At 39.4% G+C, this 19397-nt stretch overlaps 1 protein-coding gene and 1 long non-coding RNA gene across 2 annotated transcripts in view; one reads left to right on the top strand and one right to left on the bottom strand.

Annotated features, from left to right (window-relative positions):
- The window catches only part of SLC30A5 (solute carrier family 30 member 5), a 34313-nt gene extending 29019 nt beyond the window's left edge, over positions 1-5294 (top strand). The window contains exons 13-16 of the mRNA XM_004016917.6: positions 640-847; positions 1619-1845; positions 2808-2936; positions 3539-5294. Coding sequence (XP_004016966.3) covers positions 640-847; positions 1619-1845; positions 2808-2936; positions 3539-3709 — 735 coding nt within the window. The 3' untranslated portion in view covers positions 3710-5294. The remainder of the gene's footprint in view (positions 1-639; positions 848-1618; positions 1846-2807; positions 2937-3538) is intronic.
- Positions 1-19278, bottom strand: part of LOC132657941 (uncharacterized) — a 47067-nt gene extending 27789 nt beyond the window's left edge. Inside the window, exon 1 of the long non-coding RNA XR_009596748.1 lies at positions 19220-19278. This is a non-coding gene — a long non-coding RNA (uncharacterized LOC132657941). The remainder of the gene's footprint in view (positions 1-19219) is intronic.
- Positions 19279-19397: the final 119 nt, after the last annotated feature.

The following is a 19397-nucleotide window of genomic DNA, read 5'->3' as shown; positions in this document are numbered from 1 at the left end:
CTCTAGTTAAGCAGTACTTTCAAACTCTTCTTTAAATAAACAAGACAAAACTTGAGCATCATTTACTTATTCATAAACCCTGAATCCGGAGAAGGCAATGGCACCCCACTCCAGTACTCTTGCCTGAAAAATCCCATGGACAGAGGAGCCTGGTAGGCTGCAGTCCATGGGGTTACTAAGAGTCGGACACAACTGAGCGAATTCACTTTCACTTTTCACTTTCATGCACTGGAGAAGGAAATGGCAACCTACTCCAGTGTTCTGGAGAATCTCCAGTGCCTGCAGAATCCTGGGGACAGCGGAGCCTGGTGGGCTGCCTGCCGTCTACGGGGTCGCACAGAGTCGGACACGACTGAAGCAACTTAGCAAACCCTGAATCAAGTACACTTTTATTCTTAATCATTTAATTAAAGCAAACCTAAATCCTTTTACTTGTCAGCACTTTGGTATTTGAAACTTAAGTGCTGCTTCTAAAATATTCTAAAATTCACACTTTAAAATTTTTTCTAATTAATGAGGTTTTACTATATTTTCAAAACTGTAAACCAAAAAAAACCATATAGCTGTATAGTAAATTTTAGATAACAATTTTTTTTTGTTAATTACAAATTTAAAGGTTTCTTTCCTCTTTTTTGCTAGCCAGTCTCAGTTGGAGGGCTGATAGTAAACCTTATTGGTATCTGTGCCTTTAGCCATGCCCATAACCATAGCCATGGAGCTTCTCAAGGAAGCTGTCACTCGTCTGATCACAGCCATTCACACCATGTGCACGGACACAGTGACCATGGGCACGGTCACGGCCACAGCCACGGATCTGCTGGCAGAGGCATGAACGCTAACATGAGGGGTGAGTCCTGGCCAAAAACTGTCCTACCTTTCAACTCTTCTGAGTTGATACTGCATTAAGAATTGGGCTTCTGGTACAATTTTATTTTTAAAAAAAAAAAACAATCTGTAGCTAAGAGATCTAAAATCATCTGTTATAGAAAATGCCCGCAAATGTTCATACATGTCAATTTTTTTTAATGAATTATTGTAATTATAGAGTCTCTTTCATTGTAACACTTGAATAAATATTAGTTGCAAGGGAAACTGTGTTATGCATTTTCATGTAAAAGAATTAGGAAATGTTTATTGTACTGTAAAAAAAAATACAGGGGAAGTATTTATCATTTATGTGATATTTATTCTGATATTTATTTGTTTGGATGTGCTGTGCAGCTTATGGGATCTCAGTTCCCCAACAGGTGATTGAATCTGTGCCCTTGACAGTGGAAGTGCAGAGTCCTAACTTCTGGACTCGCAGAGAATTCCCCATTCTTATAGCTTAAATAATTTGAGTATTGTCAAAAGTTGGCAAATGTATGATTTCTAGGAATCCATCCCAGACAAACTACACCATCGTAAAACTCACCACATTGTGAACAGTTGCCCAAATCTTTATTTTCACCTCTATGCCATGAATTCCTTGATGAAGTGAGGAGGTTAATCATTTGGAAGTACCAGCCCCTAGCAGAGTACCTGGTGGATAATAGATATCCTGTGATATTTGTATAATGAATAAAAATCTAAATTAGATGTGCTTTAATTTTTAATATTTTGTATGCCTTACTTGTAGGTGTATTTCTACACGTTTTGGCAGACACGCTCGGCAGTATTGGTGTGATCGTATCCACCATTCTTATAGAGCAGTTTGGATGGTTCATTGCTGATCCCCTCTGTTCTCTTTTTATTGCTGTATTAATATTTCTCAGTGTTGTCCCACTGATTAAAGATGCCTGTCAGGTTCTACTTCTGAGGCTGCCACCAGAATATGAAAAAGAGCTACATATTGCCTTAGAAAAGGTACTGTATATAATTTCCTTACTATTCTTCTTCCTTTTAAAATAGTATTTGAAATTAAGTTGGCCTAATGAGATGAAAATGAAAACGATAGTCTTGTAGAAAATGAACTGAAAATATGGACAGGCAATTCATAGAAAAACCAGACACAGAATATATTTCAACTTGTAGTTTGCCATTTAATATTATCTGCTGATGAACATTGGCATGTTGACTATATAAGGTATAACATTTTAACCACACTGGTTTCATAAATAAAATTAGTAAAGTTTTCTCACTTTCTCATAATTGGTATCTACTAAAGAAAAGTTTTTACTGTGTCCTACTAAAAAAAGTATTTTACTTCAAAACTAATATACGTCCATTACAGAAAGTTTTAAAGTATAAAAAAGGAAATATATATATAGTTAGTTTCACCACCTGGAGAGAAATACTTTTGAAAAGTTATTTTTCTATGTAAAAATACTTTAAAAATAAAAATAGCCAAAAAAATGTTTTGTACTGCTTTGTAAATTTTTTCCCATTGAATTTAACCAGCCTGTATTGTTGAACATGAAGGCTATCTTTTGAATGTGTTATCTCCAATATGAAATAAAACTTGAACATTTGTATCAGTATAAAGGAAAACAGGTAGTTCACTAAACATATCCGATGTTTAAAACAGGTAAAGTGCATGTTATATAGGTAAAAATAGGTGTGCACCCATTGTGTATAAAGGCGCCTGTGTAACCCTGTTCACTTCCTATTCCAAACTTCCTTCCCTGGCATCACTGCCAGGTCAGTATTGTAGACACCTTGACTTGTAGTTGTCCCTCCTGTTCCCTTCTAAATTCTAGGCTCTCCTTATTGTTGTTGTTATTATTTTTAATCAGCTTAATAATGGTTCCTGGATCAGAAAGACTGCTGTGTGTTCAGTAAATTAGCCTTTCAGGTCCATTTATATCCCCTCTCCTTTTATCTGACAGCTACAGAAAATTGAAGGATTGATATCATACCGAGACCCACATTTTTGGCGTCATTCTGCCAGTATTGTGGCAGGAACAATTCATATACAGGTGACATCTGATGTGCTGGAACAAAGAATAGTACAGCAGGTAATCCTCTTAAGTTTTTAAAATAATTTCAGTTGAGGTAATTCATAAGTAAAATTGTACACATTATAAGTTCTACAGCTCGATAGTCACTTAATTTTTTAAAAATATCAGCCTTACAGCTGTCCAGGGATAGCTTTCTTTTTTATATTTAGATTTGTTTTATATCCCCAAATAGTAAAAATAAAGTCAGTCTTTATTATGTGGAGGACAAGCTTAAGTTAATGTAAAAAAAATTCATTTGTAATCCACCGTGATTACCAACAGATGGTCAAGAAATAAGTTATTATAAATAGTCCTAAGTTAATAATAATAAAGTTGGCAGGGTGGCGATAAGGATGAAAACAGTTCCTGTATCCCTATTCTGGACCTACTGAATTGAAAACAATAGCTGTTTTCCTTTACACTTCTGAATGTCAATTCAGTGAGCTACTGGCCTCCTAACAGATCGTATGTAATATTTGACCAGCTAAATAATAAATGTTACTTTAAGGACTTACAACTGACTATCTGGCTGTTTTCTAAAATGTGATATTCATTATTTAATCCATGTGCACTAAATGCATTAATCTAAATGCTTTTCAATGTATGGATTTTTATAACAGGTTACAGGAATACTTAAAGATGCTGGAGTAAACAATTTAACGATTCAAGTAGAAAAAGAAGCATACTTCCAACATATGTCTGGCTTGAGTACTGGATTTCATGATGTTCTGACTATGACAAAACAAATGGAGTCCATGAAATACTACAAAGATGGTACTTACATCATGTGAGATAACTTGGGAATTACTGCTGGGGTTTGAACAATGAAGATTAAAAGGCCGGGTATTTATAATACCACCAGAAAAGAAAATTGCACATAATTGTACAGAAACATTTTGTTGCTTTTGAAAAAATTTTTAAAGCTCCCTAAAGTTGGATCAAGGAATCTTTCTTAAAGGAAATTTAAATACAGAATGAAGCATTAATTGTACAAGTGAAATAATTGTTGAAATTATGTGTAAAATAGCAAACTTGAAATTTGAGTGAATGTGATGTAATATCACATCATCTTCAAAAATGAACATACAATGATGGATTCAAGTGAAGACCAAGATTACTTCTGTGTGTTTACTTTCCGCCAGAAAGCATCTCCACTGTAAATAATGTATGTAACATGTTTATTACGAAGACCCAAATGAAAAAAATTTAGTCACTTTTTTGCATAGCCCTAGGATAAAATAGGAATAAAAGATCTATATTTATGGACTTTCTGTATATAAAACTGGTTTCTAATTATAACTTAAATCCATTAAGTAAAACCTTTTTTGCCACTTTAAATGTAAACTGAATTACTTGGGAGAGGCCTCAGCCACTGACGGGAGGCAGCAGTGGGGGCGTGAAGGACAGCATGACAGATTCTAATGCATTACAGAAGCCAACCACTCTGTGAAATACATTTCTTTTTACTTTTGGTAATATTTGCAAGTGAATAATTGCTTTATTGGGGTAAAGAACTTAGACTAAGTTGTGTCCATGTTATTCACTCACTTGTCTTCTTCTAAAGTAGAATATTCCACTTCTTGTTATGTATCTGGCATTCCAAGTTGCTTATTAAGCTGGTATCCAAGCAATGCTAGGCTTTTCATCTTTTCATTTAGCTCCATATACTGTGGAAGAGCCAGTGGAGAGAATCATAGATAACTGTCAACTCAGAGTTGAATTTTCTGCCTAAAAATGTAACTTAAAAAAATTCTGAAACATGTCGCTATAAAAGAAATATCAAAGAATTAGGTGGTTATTTTAAAGTTTAATAAGTAAATCTTGTTCATAAACCCTTGGGCACTATGAAATCAAAATACCCTTAAGTACTTTCTGTAGTAATATCTAATTTATATTTTTTCATTTCCGATTGAAACTGAATGTATAGTCTGAAAAGACTGTATGATAAATAGATACATAATAATATATGCAGTTCTATGAACACCAAAGAATGTTGTCCAAAGGAAACTTTTTAATACCTATTTATAAGCATCTGAATATTTTCACTCTTATACTAGGAATTTTGACGAGTAGGATGAATTAATTTTAGTATGGGTACTATTTTCTTATCTATACCATAATGGCAAACATGTATTGTAAATCATATTTTTGTCTTACAAATTTTAATATGTGAGAGAGAGGTTTTAGAAATTTGTTATAAGTTATTTTGATATTCCTTGTCTACTCTTTACACATTTTCTGGTCCAGAATCTTCAATACATATTAAAATTTTGGAATGGTGGGAAAATAATTGCATATGGATGTTTTAATGTAATTTTTATACATTAAAAAATTTTAAGAAGATAGGTACAATAAATATTACATCGTTTTTTAAAATTATTATTTCCCTTTAAAAATAAAATTGTCATCTCCCTTAGAAGGCATAAAAATAGCAAGAAAATTAAGCTAATGTGATTGACAACTATCAAGATGAAAGAGAAGGCAGCATGAGGATATGACTTTAGGCAAATCAGCTTCTGGTTTGTATTTTTTTTTTTCTCATACATAAAATCAGAATACAATCTGCTCGAATTCACAGATATGGAGCAACTGGAACCCAGACAGTACTAGTAGGAATATGAAATGATGCAGCCACTTTGGAGAACTGTTCAACAGTTTCCTTTAATGTTGAACATACATCTATCCTGTGACCCAGCAGTTCCACTCCTGAGTCTTCACCCAAGAGAAATGGAAACATGTCTATAAAAAGAGTGGAACAAGAATGTACATGTTTGTGAGAGCCAGAAACTAAAAGAATCTAAATGTCCATCCTCAATAGATAAGTAAATTATGGTATATTTACAATGGACTACTACTCAGCAGTTTTTTAAATTACTGTTATAAACGATATAGGTGAATCTCAAAAACATTAAGTGAGGGACTTCCCTGAAAGTCCAGTGGTTATGACTGTGCTCTCAATGCAGGGGGTAAGGGTTCAATCCCTCGTCCAGAAACTTAGATTCCTACATGCCACAGGATGCGGCCAAAAAAAGAATCAGTGAAAGAAAGCAGCTACAAAAGAGGTCTGGCTTCCCTGGTGGCTCAGATGGTAAAGAATCCGCCTGCAGTGCAGGAGACCTGGGTTCGATCCCTGGGTTGGGAAGATCCCCTGAAGGAGGGCATGGCAGCCTGCTCCAGTATTCTTGCCTGGAGAATCCCCATGGACAGAGCAGCCTGGTGGGCTACAGTCGTTGGGCTACAGTCCTTACAGACTGGGCGACTAAGCACAGCACAAAAGAGGTCTGTATGGTTCCATGCATATAAAGTCCCAAAACAGAGAAGATTACTTAACAGAAACTTATCTTACACTTCTGCAGTCAGAAGCTGAGGATAGGACTTACTGGGCTAAAATCAAGTTGCCACAAGGCTGCATTTCTTTCTGGAGGCTCTCAGAATCCATTACCTCATTCATTTCAAGTTGCTGGCTGAATTCAGTTCTATAGTTGTGATTGAGGTCACTGTTTCTTTGCTGCTGTTCCCAGATTCTAGAGACCACCTATATTTTTCGACCACCCCCTTCCTCCATCCTCCAAGCCAACAAGAGTAGGTCATGTGCTTCTTACACTTCAGATCTCTCCTGCCTCTTTTTTCACTGTAGCATCTTTCTCTGACCCACTCTTCTGTCTTCCTCTTCTATTTTTAAGGACTCTTGTGGTTACATTGGGCCCACCGAGGTAATCCAAAATAATCCCCTTTCTCAAAGTCCCTTTTGCTATGTAACATGGTCACAGGTATGTTCATATTCACAGGTTCTGGGCGTGAGGACAAGGACATCTTTCAGGGAGTTGTTATTTTGCCTGCCACATGGTTGCCTTGGGAAGACAAGGAATTGTTCCAGAAGGGCAGGGAGATCTTTTTGGAGTGGTGGCAGCGTTCTATACCTAGAGCACAGTGGTGGTTACACAGAATCTAACTTCTGTTACTGCATTTTTTTCGAGTGCTTTTATATTACTAATTTGCTAGTAATTACTCAGAGCAACTATATGGTAGGCACACAATTATCCATTTTTTCTCTTAGTACTCTAGTGTTACCATATAATAAGGTAGCTTTAACTGATCTAGTTCAATAACACAGTATAATAGACTAGATGTTTTTCCAGATACACTGTTCCTCTCTGTGGCTATGTTCCTCTTGAATATAAAGGCCAAGGAGGTTTCCCCCGTAACAAAGTACAGTACATAGATCTGTCAATATTCACACAGTTATGGAAAGCCGAAGAAATAATACAATTCAGTTTATTTATGGTTTTTTAAACACTGAATAAATCCATTCATTCTTAACAAAACTCACTAAAGTTCTTTATAGCAAGACACTGCTCTGGGAGCTAGGGGTAAAATCACCAGTAAAACAGTCCTGCCCTAGAGGAGCTTACTTCTAAATGTAGAAGACAGACCAATATGTAAAAATACCAGTTTGTGATAAGCACTATGAGGAAGAGCAATAACTTATTGAACCCTTGTTATGTACTATGTGGGCACTATTATAAGCAATCAATATGTCTAATTATTACCCACATTTCACTGATGAGGAAACAGGAAACAAAAGGTTAACTGCCCCAAATCATACACCTAATAAGTTGTAAAGCCAACTTTCCAAACCAGGCAGTCTGGTTTTACTCAAGGGAGGTGCTAGAGATAGCCAAAGAGGATCTCCATGGGGGGGGAGGGGGGGGAACAGAACCAGATTTGAATAAGGAAGCAAACAATATTAGTATCCTAAACCATATTCTACTAATAGCCCCTTTTCTACCCTGAAAGAACATCAAATGCATGGCATTTGAGGCAGGCAGTGGTTAGCATGATAGAAGAAAAGAAGGCCAGTGTGCTAAGAGCAAAATTAGGCAGATGGTGTAGGGAGGACATGGAAAATCTGTGGAGGGCTTTGAGTAAGGGGCCACTTGAGCTGATTAGTTTCAAAAAGATCAGGACAGGAAAACCAGAGTGGAATCCAGGGAACAGTGAGAAGGCCTTTGCCAAAGCCCAAATGAAAGATTTGGGTGGACTAAACAAACAGCATGTCCATTGCCTCTTATTTATAAGCTCGCTGTTTAAATAAAAATAAATCAGACACAAACCCTGCCTTCACTATGCTTGTTACATAAGGAAGATAAGGTGTACATAACTGTAATTCAAGATTTAGAGAGATTTGGTGCCATGAGGGAGTGGCAAAGTTCGGAAAATGGAAGTTACTTTTAGCTGAAGGGACAAGGGTGAGTCTTCACAAAGGAGGTGGCATTTGATAGATCAAAAGGACCGATGGGGTTGGAGACAGAAGGCAAGGGGATTAATTTCCTCTGGAGTAAAGTGTATAAACCCATTAGGGGTTCCCTTTTGCACAATCACAGCTTGTGGGTGTGGGTGTGGGGTTAGCAGTCCTATGATTAGGAAGGTTAGGAGCAGAGCATTGATATCTGAAAACCAGGTTACAGCCAACCACTGACCTGTTAGGTAATCACGCATGCATGCATGATAAGTTGCTTCAATCGTGTCTGACTCTTCAACCACATGGATTGTAGCTCACCAGGCTCCTCTGTCCATGGGATTCTCCAGGCAAGAGTACTGGAGTGGGTTGTCATGCCCTCCTCCAGGATAAGGTAATCATACAGGCGTTCATCTCTAGCTCTATAAAAAGCATCAGCTAAGTTACAGTGACTTATGCCTTATTTCAAGTAGGGTTTTCCATTGTTGGTTGCCTTGGTTTTTCACAGGAGCAGGATAGGAATGCCTAATATGAAAGACTGCACACTGATAGTGGGCTGGACACTGGCGGGCCTAGGAATCAGACTTTGCCCATAGCTGTGATCTAAGTGTCCGTCACTTAATCTCTGACCTAAAATGATAGGGTTTGGATCCAGTGAATATAAGGTGATCAAGCCCTTGCAGTCCTGTGCAATCAAGGCAATAGTCCTAAATTCGTCTACAGGAACCATTTTTGTTAAAGGCAACAGATGCATTAAAAGCCTAAAGTGTACAAAGCAGAGTGCATGATACAAAGAAGTCTAATACAGTCTCTGCCCTCATAGGAACAAAACAGTTACTAAAAATATAAAAATATGTAAAAGCATGAAAGAGATACATGCTGAGAGAAAGGCAAGTGTAACACTGCTCTGAGTTCAGAAGAGAACCCTTCCTCTTGGAAGACTGCAAAAACAGTTATGGAGGAGAGGGCATACATTTTCAATAATCAGGGAAGATCAGTGCACTTCGTTATGATTTTGAAGCTTGACTTGTCCATATCTTGGCTATGTAAAAAATTGAATCTGCTTAAACTCTGAGCCTCAGGTTCATCAGCTAGGATCACCAGTGAGTTCTGGGGTGATCAGCAGTACCCTTCACCTACTCTCACTTCTGAACTCATCAAACAGCCACTGTAAAGTATAGCTGGGCATCAACAAAAACTATTAAATTGTGCTTTAATTTCGCTCTGTACTGTACCCCATGTTACTCAGCCCCAATCTTAAGAGTCTCAGGCTACTCAGCCTTCTAGAAAGACTACTCACTGTGCAGACTCATTACTGTGCAAACAGAATAAGGACAGATACAGCAGGAGTGGCTTGCAGAAGAGAATCCTTTCTTCAGTTTCCAGGACCAGTAGACTGTCCTCTCATTCTCTATCCATTTTTTCTTGGGCTTCTTTTATTACTTGCCTTTCTTCTTCATTCCCTTTTATTTCTCTCCATCTCCTTGTAAGTGAAAGTCGCTCAGTCATGTCCAACTTTTTGCGACCCCATGGACTATACAGTCCATGAAATTCTCCAGGCCAGAATACTGGAGTGGGTAGCCTTTTCCTTCTCCAGGGGATCTCCCCATCCCAGGGATCAAACCCAGGCCTCCCACATTGCAGGTGGATTCTTTACCAGCTGAGCCACAAGGGAAGCCCAAGAATACTGAAGTGAGTAGCCTATCCCTTCTCCAGGGGATCTTGCTGACCCAGGAATTCAACCAGAGTCTCCTGCATTGCAAGTGGATTCTTTACCAACTGAGCTACCAGGGAAGCCCATCTCCTTACCACGACTTAACCCAACAAACTGAAGGTCCTACGAGCTGTGAAGTTTGACTTTACAATAGATTTCTCAAATGTGTGAGACATTTAGTTGTAAAATACTTCACCTCACTTTGCTAGCTCTTCCCTTGGAGCTCAGTTGGTAAAGAATCTGCCTGCAATGCAGGAGACTTGGGTTTGATTCCTGGGTCAGGAAGAGGCCCTGAAGAAGGAAATGGCGACCCACTCCAGTATTCTTGCCTAGAGAATCCCATGGACGGAGGAGCCTGGCAGACTACAGTTCACAGGGTCACAAGAGATGGACACAACTCAGCAACTAAACCACCACATAGGGCATAACTTATTCCCAGAGTAATGTCTGTAGGAAAAAACAAATGTATTAATATTTCCTTTCCTGGACACTGCTATAATTAATCACAAGTGTCAACAAAAATTCAATTAATAATCAAGAAGAAAAAAGGGAATGTTATTCAAATCAAACTAAGGATCATAACCTGGGAGATAGACTCTTCAGCTCCTAGAACTGTTTCAAAGTTAGAAGTTGAAGGCGCAGTCATATACATTTTCAGGACAACAGATTATACATCAAAATGACATACAGATATTTGGTATAAAGTTCACCAAAGATACATAGACTAAATAAGCCTGTACAAGGGTTCCCTGGTGGCTCAGTTGGTAAAGAATCCGCCCACAATACGGGAGACCTGGGTTCAATCCCTGGGTTGGGAAGACCCCCTAGAGGAAAGCATAGCAACCCACTCCAGTCTTCTTGCCTGGAGAATCCCCTGACAAAGGGGCCTCGTGGGCTACAGTCCATAGGGTCACAAAGAGTCGGACACGACTGAGTGACTTAAGTACACACACATACAAACTCGTACAAAGTGAACAGCAAGTCACCGTGACCTCCTACAGAGTTGGGAAAGAATGCTGTTCCTTTCTGATGGTACATTGCTAGCATCAGAAGAAAGAACAAATTGATCTTCACAGTTAAGCAGACACTTCCGAATTTAAGAAGGTCTAGTTAATATGTAATGCAGATGAACACTGGATATTAGGGAGGGAAGGGAGACTTTTATGTTTGTTTTCTTTCCCTGCCATAAAATGTAAACACAATTTCATCACAATAAATAGAGCTTCAACTGTAAGATGTTTTTGCATGAGAGCAATTCAAGAAATATATACAGACCATATTCTAAATATAACAAATTATATTCTAAATAAAACAAAAACAAGTTTTTCACTTTCTTCTCAAGTACCAATTCATTAACACCCTTACTTCTGTAAACCAATTTTTGTGTTCCTCACGCTCACACACCCACATATCCACTGTGGGGTAGAAGTAGGAGCAGAAGTATCTTGCAGCTTTAAAATCTATGTACTTTTACATGGGACTTATCTGATGGTCTGGGTGGTTAGGACTCTGTGTTACCCCTGCAGAGGGCACAGGTTCAATCTCTGGTCGGAGAGCTAAGATTTCCCAAAAAACCTATGTACTCTTATATGTGCACAGAATATTCCTGAAGGATACGCAAGAACCGTTTAATATATTTTCCTTTGTGGAGGTGGAATGACTCTTTATTTTATAACCTCCATGACTATTAAACACAGTATCCAAACCCTAAAATAACAAATTTAAGGGACAATGGCAAGGGGTTAAAGTATACGTCAGCTTTACACATCTGTGGTCAATATACAGCTGAAGAAATTATTTTATGGTGTTTTTCTCTATACTGTGTTGTGTTTTTTTTTTGACCACATAGCTCGTGGGATCTTAGTTCCCTGATCAGGGATTGAACCCCAGTCCTCAGTAGTGACAATGCTGAGTCCTAACCACTGGACTGGCAGGGGATTCCCTATACTGTCATCTTTTTCAACTCCTGTTTCTATCACCATTTTAGTGTGAAAGTCCCTGATTTTCAGTCAATACATCAACCACTCTAACCTTAATTTTTTTTTTCAGTTACACAGTGTATTGTCTTAGAAAGTCAAACAGTTCTTTAAAACTGATAACAAAATCATTATACCCCTTTCTACCATTCCTGCTCTCTAAAAAGAACCATTTTCTATTTTTGTAACTGTGTGATTTGCTATTTACAGTCATAATTCTTAATAATGTCCTTATCTTGTTATTTTCTGTAGTTTTTTACAGGTTTTAAAAATCATCCATGTCTAACAATGGAAGACGAGGGTTCAGCTCTTTTATACTATCAGCACACATACATACTCACACCTAACACTCCCCTCCCCAACCTTCCAATAGAGTTGAACCATACTTTGGGGTTAAATCAATCTTCAGTGTTTTAATTATTTTATGACCATATGATTTACCAATCCGCACTAAGTCCCATATTATGATTACATTTCCAATTTTTCTTTTAACTGGCTCGTTACAGATTTAATAGTGCCTTATTTATTTTCATTTGCCTAGTTTTTCTGTACCTATTACTCATTCATCTCCAGTTCCACCAGAAGTGTAAATCTCTTCTCAGTATATTCAAATACTTCAAGTAAGGTATTGATTTAATTTTCTACTTGGAGATGTCCCACTTAGAACCCCCTATCATCCTTGTCATTCTATTCAAACGTACCCTGACTGCTCTCCAGGCCTACTAAAGAGAGTCAGCTGAGGGTTACCTAAAGCCTCGGGAATTCTCTTTGCCTTTGTCCTATGGTGGAACTACTGTTTTGTTTTGTTTGATCCCACACCTTCCTCTCTTATTTTGGTCTTGCCACACCATGCAGGCTCTTAGTTCCCCAGTCAGGGACCCAGGGACCTAACCCACGCCTGTGCAGTAGAAGCGCAGAGTCCTAACCACTGAACCACCAGGGAAGTCCCCTTCCCCTTTTAAACTTTTCATCCTTGTTAGAAGACTACACACTCCAATAACTTTCTACAAATGCACATGTGGAAAATAATTTTTAGACTTTGCCAATCTAAAAATGTCTTTATTCTACTTCATGACTGTTTAATGGTCTGACTGGGTACAGAATTATGGACTGAAAATAACTTTCCTACACAATCTTGTAGCTTTCAACATTGTTATCGAAAGCCTCATTCCATTCTGACTCTAGATCCTCTGTATGCTATCTGATTTTGTCTCCTTAAGGGTCTCCCCTTTGTTTCACATGTCATATGCCAGCACAGTCTGCCGTGAGATGAGCCTTTGGTTCACTAATTGTGCGACTCTCAGACATGGACCCATGAAACTCATGTCCTTTAGTCCTAAGAGGTTTTCTTGTATTATCTCTTTAAAAATTTCCTCCTTTCATATTCTTTTGTCTTTTTTTTCCCTAGAACTCCTCCATCTGTTGTATGTCAGATCTTATGAAATGAATTTCTTATATAAATAAATTTCTTATATTTGCTATAGTTTATCTTTTTGTCTTTTTGCCCTTTCTGGGGGAAATTTTCTTGACTTTCTTTTACCAACCTGCTATTGCATTTCAATGTTTGTTATCATATTTTTAATTCCCTAGAGTTCTTTCTAAAGCCTGTTTGTGGGTGCATTATTATCTTTTCTTTCTCTGATTATATAAATAACTTTTATACTTATTTTTTAGCTTTCTTCTCCCTGAATTTTCTGTCCACTTGGGAGTTCTTTTTTAAAAAAGTATTTATTTATTTGCTGTGCCAGGTCTTAGTTGAGGCACGCAGGGTCTAGTTCCCTGACCAGGAATGGAACCCAGGCTCCCTGCACTGAGAGTATGAAGTCTTAGCTACTAGACCACCAGGAAAGTTCTAGGAGTGTCTTTTTATGTATTCTTGTTAGGTCTCTTTCAAGTTGGAGGATTTCCTTGAATTGTCCAGTGCTCCTTGACCGGCTGTTAATAGTTAGGAGTAAGAAATTAATATATTGATGAGAAACCTTTGTCAGCATACAAATAGGTCAAATGGTATCACTTTAAACATGTCGCATCCATTTCATTGATCATCCTTCCTAACCTTCTGTATTTTTAAGACTTCTCTTTCAGGCTCTTCACTTCTCAGAGAAGCACACTTCGATCTCACTTAGGAGGGTGTAAGTCCAGCTGCCTGCATTTAGGGGACTAAGTGGAAGAGGGAGCAGGAGGTCTCACTAATTGGGATGAAGAATTTCACTTCATCCCCTTACAGCTTGCCTGGAGTCTGAAATCCCAAGTTCCATTAGTTCAGCCTCTAATCTGCCAGGACCAAGAAGATGTTTCACTCTACCCATGCTCCCAAGTGCAGGAGTTTATCAAGCAATCCTGCTCTCATCTCTACGTGTGTCACCAGTTTCATAGAGTCCCAAGACTAGCTGGAATCCACAGGACGAATCCGTTTGCTTCTCTAATCTCCATTGCCAGCCTAGGTTCTAACTTCCTTGGTCTGGTGCTTCCATTACCATTCTTCAATGTGTTTCCTGCTTCCAAAATGATGTCATTATTGTTTCCTCACCCATCTTTGACAGTTTATGCATCTAAAAAAAAAATTCCCTTTATTGCCTTCAGGAAGAAATATGCACGTTCAATCTGCCATGTTAAACCGCTACTCCCTCTGTAAAACACCACCTTCTCTTTCATGAGAAACCACTGTTTGGTGTCCTACGTCTTTGGTGTTTTTCCCCGATCTTCCTCACAGAGACGGGCTCCCCTCTCTGTCCAGTCTTTAAAATGGAGGGCCCTGGGGCTTGCTCCTCGGCCTCTGCTTTGCTTTACATTCTCTAGATGATCTCACCTGCCTCACACTGACAATACTATCTACAGGAAAAGAGGATTTAGCTCCCACCCTGATCTTTGCCTAATAGACTTCTCTTGTATATCTCTAGGTATTCCAAATGTAGCAGAATTCTTGATCTCCTACCCAAAACCTGCTACTCCCTAAAAAATGTCCATCTCTTAGTCTTCTGTTTCATTTACTCAAGTCCAAACCTAAGCCTCATCCTTGACTCCTTTTCCTTCACTCCAAGAATGTAAACCATCAAGACTCAGCAAGTCTACCTCCAAAACATATCCAGAATCTCTCTTTCTGTCTAACACTACTAATACCATCAGAGTCATCATCTTTTATCCGGCCTCCTACAGTAGCCTCGTAATGGCTCCCCTGCTTCTCTTCCCCTCCTCCTGCTTTCCCCTATGCCTCCTCCCCACCTACACTGTGTAATCTCTCCACAGTCACTATCTTTCAAAAGGATAGATTATGCCTTGGTTTAAAACCCTCAAAGCCTTCCACTGTACCTATCATAGCTTGGCTTAACAAGGCCTTATATAATTTTACCCTTTCCAATTTCTTTAATCTCATCTCTACTCCCACCTCTCGCCATGCTCTAGCCATATGGGCTTTTCTTAACATGACAAGCTCATGCCTATTTTAAAAATTAACAAACAGAAACTTCAATTAAAACAGAATGGGAGGTCAGAAAGGGGATATTTCATGCCCCGTGACTGTTGTTATTTAGCTGCTAAGTCGTGTCCGACTCTGTTGTGACCATTTGGACTCCTCTGTCCATGGCCAGGCTCCTCCGTCTCTGGAATTTTCCAGGCAAGAATACTGGAGTGGGTTGCCATTTCCTCCTCCAGGGGATCATCCGACCCAGGGACTGAACCATAGTCTCCTACACTGGCAGGCAGATTCTTTACCACTGAGCCACCTGGGAAGCCCAGCTATAGCAGGGCCCAACAGGAAGAAGAGGGACTTCTTACCGGGCAAGAATGCAGTCAATAAAAAGCCACAACACTTCAAATTCTCAGTTCCTTCAATGGACTCTGTTTACTACAGCCCTTCCAACTTCCTTTTCCCCTCTCTGTAAGAGTCCTCTAGTGGCATGGAACTTGTATGGCTTGCCATGGTTACAGATCCCAAATTGCAAGCCTTTGTTGATTGTGAATAAACACATTTTTGCTGGAGAAATAACTGGCAGTCTATTTTAGGTCAACACTCTCATTGGGTTTTCACAGACTATTTCCTCTCTCTGGAATGTTTTCCTTCTTGTCATTTAAGCCTCAGCTTAAATGCCGACTTCTCAGACTATCTCTGACCCACCAAGTCTAAGCCAGCTACCAAATGGCTCTATTTGAATCACTTTCTTTTTAGTCTCTGCTTTGCATTTAGTACTATCTGATTTTTTCCTAATGTACTTATTTACTTAGTTTCTCTCCTAGAATATACACTCTCCTAGAATATACACTTAATGAGAGTAGGGATCTCATCCGTTTTGTTCAGAGCTGTTTTCCTAGCACCTAGAACATTGCCTGGTATGTAGTTGGCACTAAAAACCAGGCCAGGGGAGAGAACATGGAGTAGTTCACCCAGAAGAAAAATCAAGTTTTTAAGTGTTATAAAGAAAGGAGATGATCCATGGAACTTGTGTTAATTAAGCATCAAAAGTTAACATTCTGGTGATCCAGTGGTCAAGAATCTGCCCTGCAACGAAGGGGTTCAATTCCTGGTCAGAGACCTAAGATCCCACATGCCTTGGGGCAAATAAGCCTGAGTGCCACAACTAGAAAGACTGTTCGCCGAAAAAGATCCTGCATGATGCAACAAAGATCCCAAATGCTGCAACTAATGCAGCTAAATAAATAAAAAACAAACACAGCTCCTAAAAACAGACGTTAACATTCTAAATAGAAATGACTCATAAAGTATGAACACAATTTGCAAAATTTCTCAAGCCTGCACTCCTAAACTATGTACATTTGCTGTGCTTAGTCACTCAGTTGGGTCCCACTCTTTGCCACCCCAGGTACTGCAGCCCGCCAGGTTCCTCTGTCCATGGGGATTCTCCAGGCAAGAATACTGGAGTGGTTGCCATGCCCTCCTCCAGAGGATCTTCCCAACCCAGGGATCAAAGCCAGGTCTCCTGCACTGCAGGCAGATTCTTTACTGATTTGAGCCACCAGGGAAACCCAACTGACATTTGGGGCTGGATAATTATTTATGTGTGTGTGTGTGTTTAGGGGGTAAGGCTGTTTTATACACTGTAGGATGTTTAGAAACCTCCCTGATCTTCACCTACTAGATGGCAGTAGCACCTTGCCAGTTGTGACAATTAGAAATGCAAATCTCCCTCTCCCCGCAGCCTCTCCCACCCCGGCACAAAATGCTCACCAGTTAAGGACTATTGTATTAAAAGGAGTTCCACTGTGCAACGGTCACAAAGGGGTTGTCACTTAGGTCTGCTAAAGGCCTGGCATCCTAGGATCATTCAAAGTGTATGCTTATTTATTTTTAATCAGCTTCAGCTAGTGGGAGAGAGCCCATAGTACTAGAACAACAGTGTCACCATTTCCTAAGCAAGCGCTACTGCTCGGGGAGGTGAAACGTAGGGGGAAATCTGATGAAAAGCATGGTTCTAAAGTGTCTTCCCATAGACACTTTATTAGTTGTAAGAAACAAACAACTAAATACAGTGGAGAAAGGAGGTAAAAGCGTAACCATGTGATCAAAATTAATCTCATTTATGGGGAACAGGTGAACACCATGTGTCTGCAGAGTTAATTCCCTGAGAAAAACATGATGTCACCTACGTGGCTTAACAGCCAAGAATGCAAATCACGGGGAACAATTGTACAAACACAAAAATAAGAAACCTCTTTTCTAAAAAAGTGGCAGGGAGTACTGTATTCTTCAAAACCATCAGTGTTATAAAAGAAAAAGAAAAGCTGCAGGAATTGTTCCGGACCAAAGGAGACTACATCCAACATTGCCCCTAGCTGGGTCCTGTACTGGAGAAAAGAAAATAATGGAAAGGACATTATTAGGCCAACTGATAAAACTAGAATACAAACTAGGTTGAATATAATGTTGTGATAAAGTAAATGTATAAAGTTGATAACTGTTAGGAAATACACACTTAAGAACTGAGGGATAAAGGGCCATGATAACTGTAACTTACCCTCAAGTATTTCAGGAAAAAAAAATTTATATACAATTATATAAGGAAGAAATATCAATAACCTCAGATATGCAGATGACACCACCCTTATGGCAAACAGTGAAGAAGAACTAAAGAGCCTCTTGATGAAAGTAAAAGAGGAGAATGAAAAAGTTGGCTTAAAGCTCAACACTCAGAAAACTAAGATCATGGCATCCTGTCCCATCACTTCATGGCAAATAGATGGGGAAACAGAGGAAACAGTGACAGACTTTATTTTTGGGGGCTCCAAAATCATTGCAGATGGTGATTGCAGCCATGAGATTAAAAGACCCTTGCTCCTTGGAAGAAAACTTATGACCAACTTAGACAGCATATTAAAAAGCAGACACATTACTTTGCCAACAAAGGTCCCTTTAGTCAAGGCTATGGTTTTTCCAGTAGTCATGTATGGATGTGAGAGTTGGACTATAAAGAAAGCTGAGTGCCAAAGAATTGATGCTTTTGAACTGTAGTGTTGGTGAAGACTCTTGAGAGTCCCTTGGACTGCAAGATCTCACCAGTCCATCCTAAAGATCAGTCCCGGGTGTTCATTGGAAAGACTAATTTTGAAGCTGAAACTCCAATACTTTGGCCACCTGATGCCAAGAGCTGACTCATTTGAAAAGACCCTGAGGCTAGGAAAGATTGAGGGCGGGAGGAGAAGGGGACGACAGAGGATGAGATGGCTGGATGGCATCACCGACTCAATGGACATGAGTTTGGGTAACCTCCGGGAGTTGGTGATGGACAGGGAGGCCTGGCATACTGCGGCGGTTCATGGGGTGGTAGAGTCGGACACAACTGAGCGACAGAACTGAACTGATACATAGATGGGTAGTTATATACATAAGAAAGATTAAGTAAATGAGAAAGCAAATGGGATAAAAAGTTAAGGATGTTTGAATCTGGGTAAAGGGTATACGTGTGCGTTCCTTGTGATATTTTTGCTTGCAACTTTTTTGTTTGAAACTATTTTCAAATCAAAAAGCAAAACATTATTTTCAAATAAAAAAATTGGCTTTGGGAAACAATCTGATTGAAATAATCTGGCAGGTTAAGAGGCTGGCAATATTCTTAAGAGACTATTAGTGTTGTGGAAACATCACGGATCTAAAGAAATCTATGTTTTGTCCCGTGTTACTAACTTATGATCCAGAGAAAGTCACCCAAAGCCTCTCTGAGCTTCAGTTCCTCCACTTCAGAGAGCTGATGGGATGATCAAACGAAAGAACTCGTATATAAAATCCTTTCCTGCTACATGCCACTGCAGAAGAGGAAAGTTTGTTTAACAACGGCAGGACTAAAGCCATAACTGCAAAGCAGCGGCTTCACCATGTCTTTTCCAAGGCCCTGAGGCCAGCTACGGGGTTGAACAGTCTTACCTCCTCATGTGGGTGGTGAATGCACCACTTCCCTCTTTAGGTGGGTACAGCCGATGTCCGAGGGCGCAGGCGCCGAGTCACACCACGTGACGGTCTGGCCCCGCCCCCGCCCGAACGTCTTCGCGGGATCGCCCTGGAAATGCATTCTCGGAGGAACCAGCCTCCGCCAATGGGAAGC

Source organism: Ovis aries, chromosome 16 (genome assembly GCF_016772045.2).
Source record: "Ovis aries strain OAR_USU_Benz2616 breed Rambouillet chromosome 16, ARS-UI_Ramb_v3.0, whole genome shotgun sequence".
Taxonomy (NCBI): Eukaryota; Metazoa; Chordata; class Mammalia; order Artiodactyla; family Bovidae; genus Ovis; species Ovis aries.
Note: the sequence above shows the minus strand (reverse complement) of the source record. Positions and strands in the feature narration are given on the sequence as shown.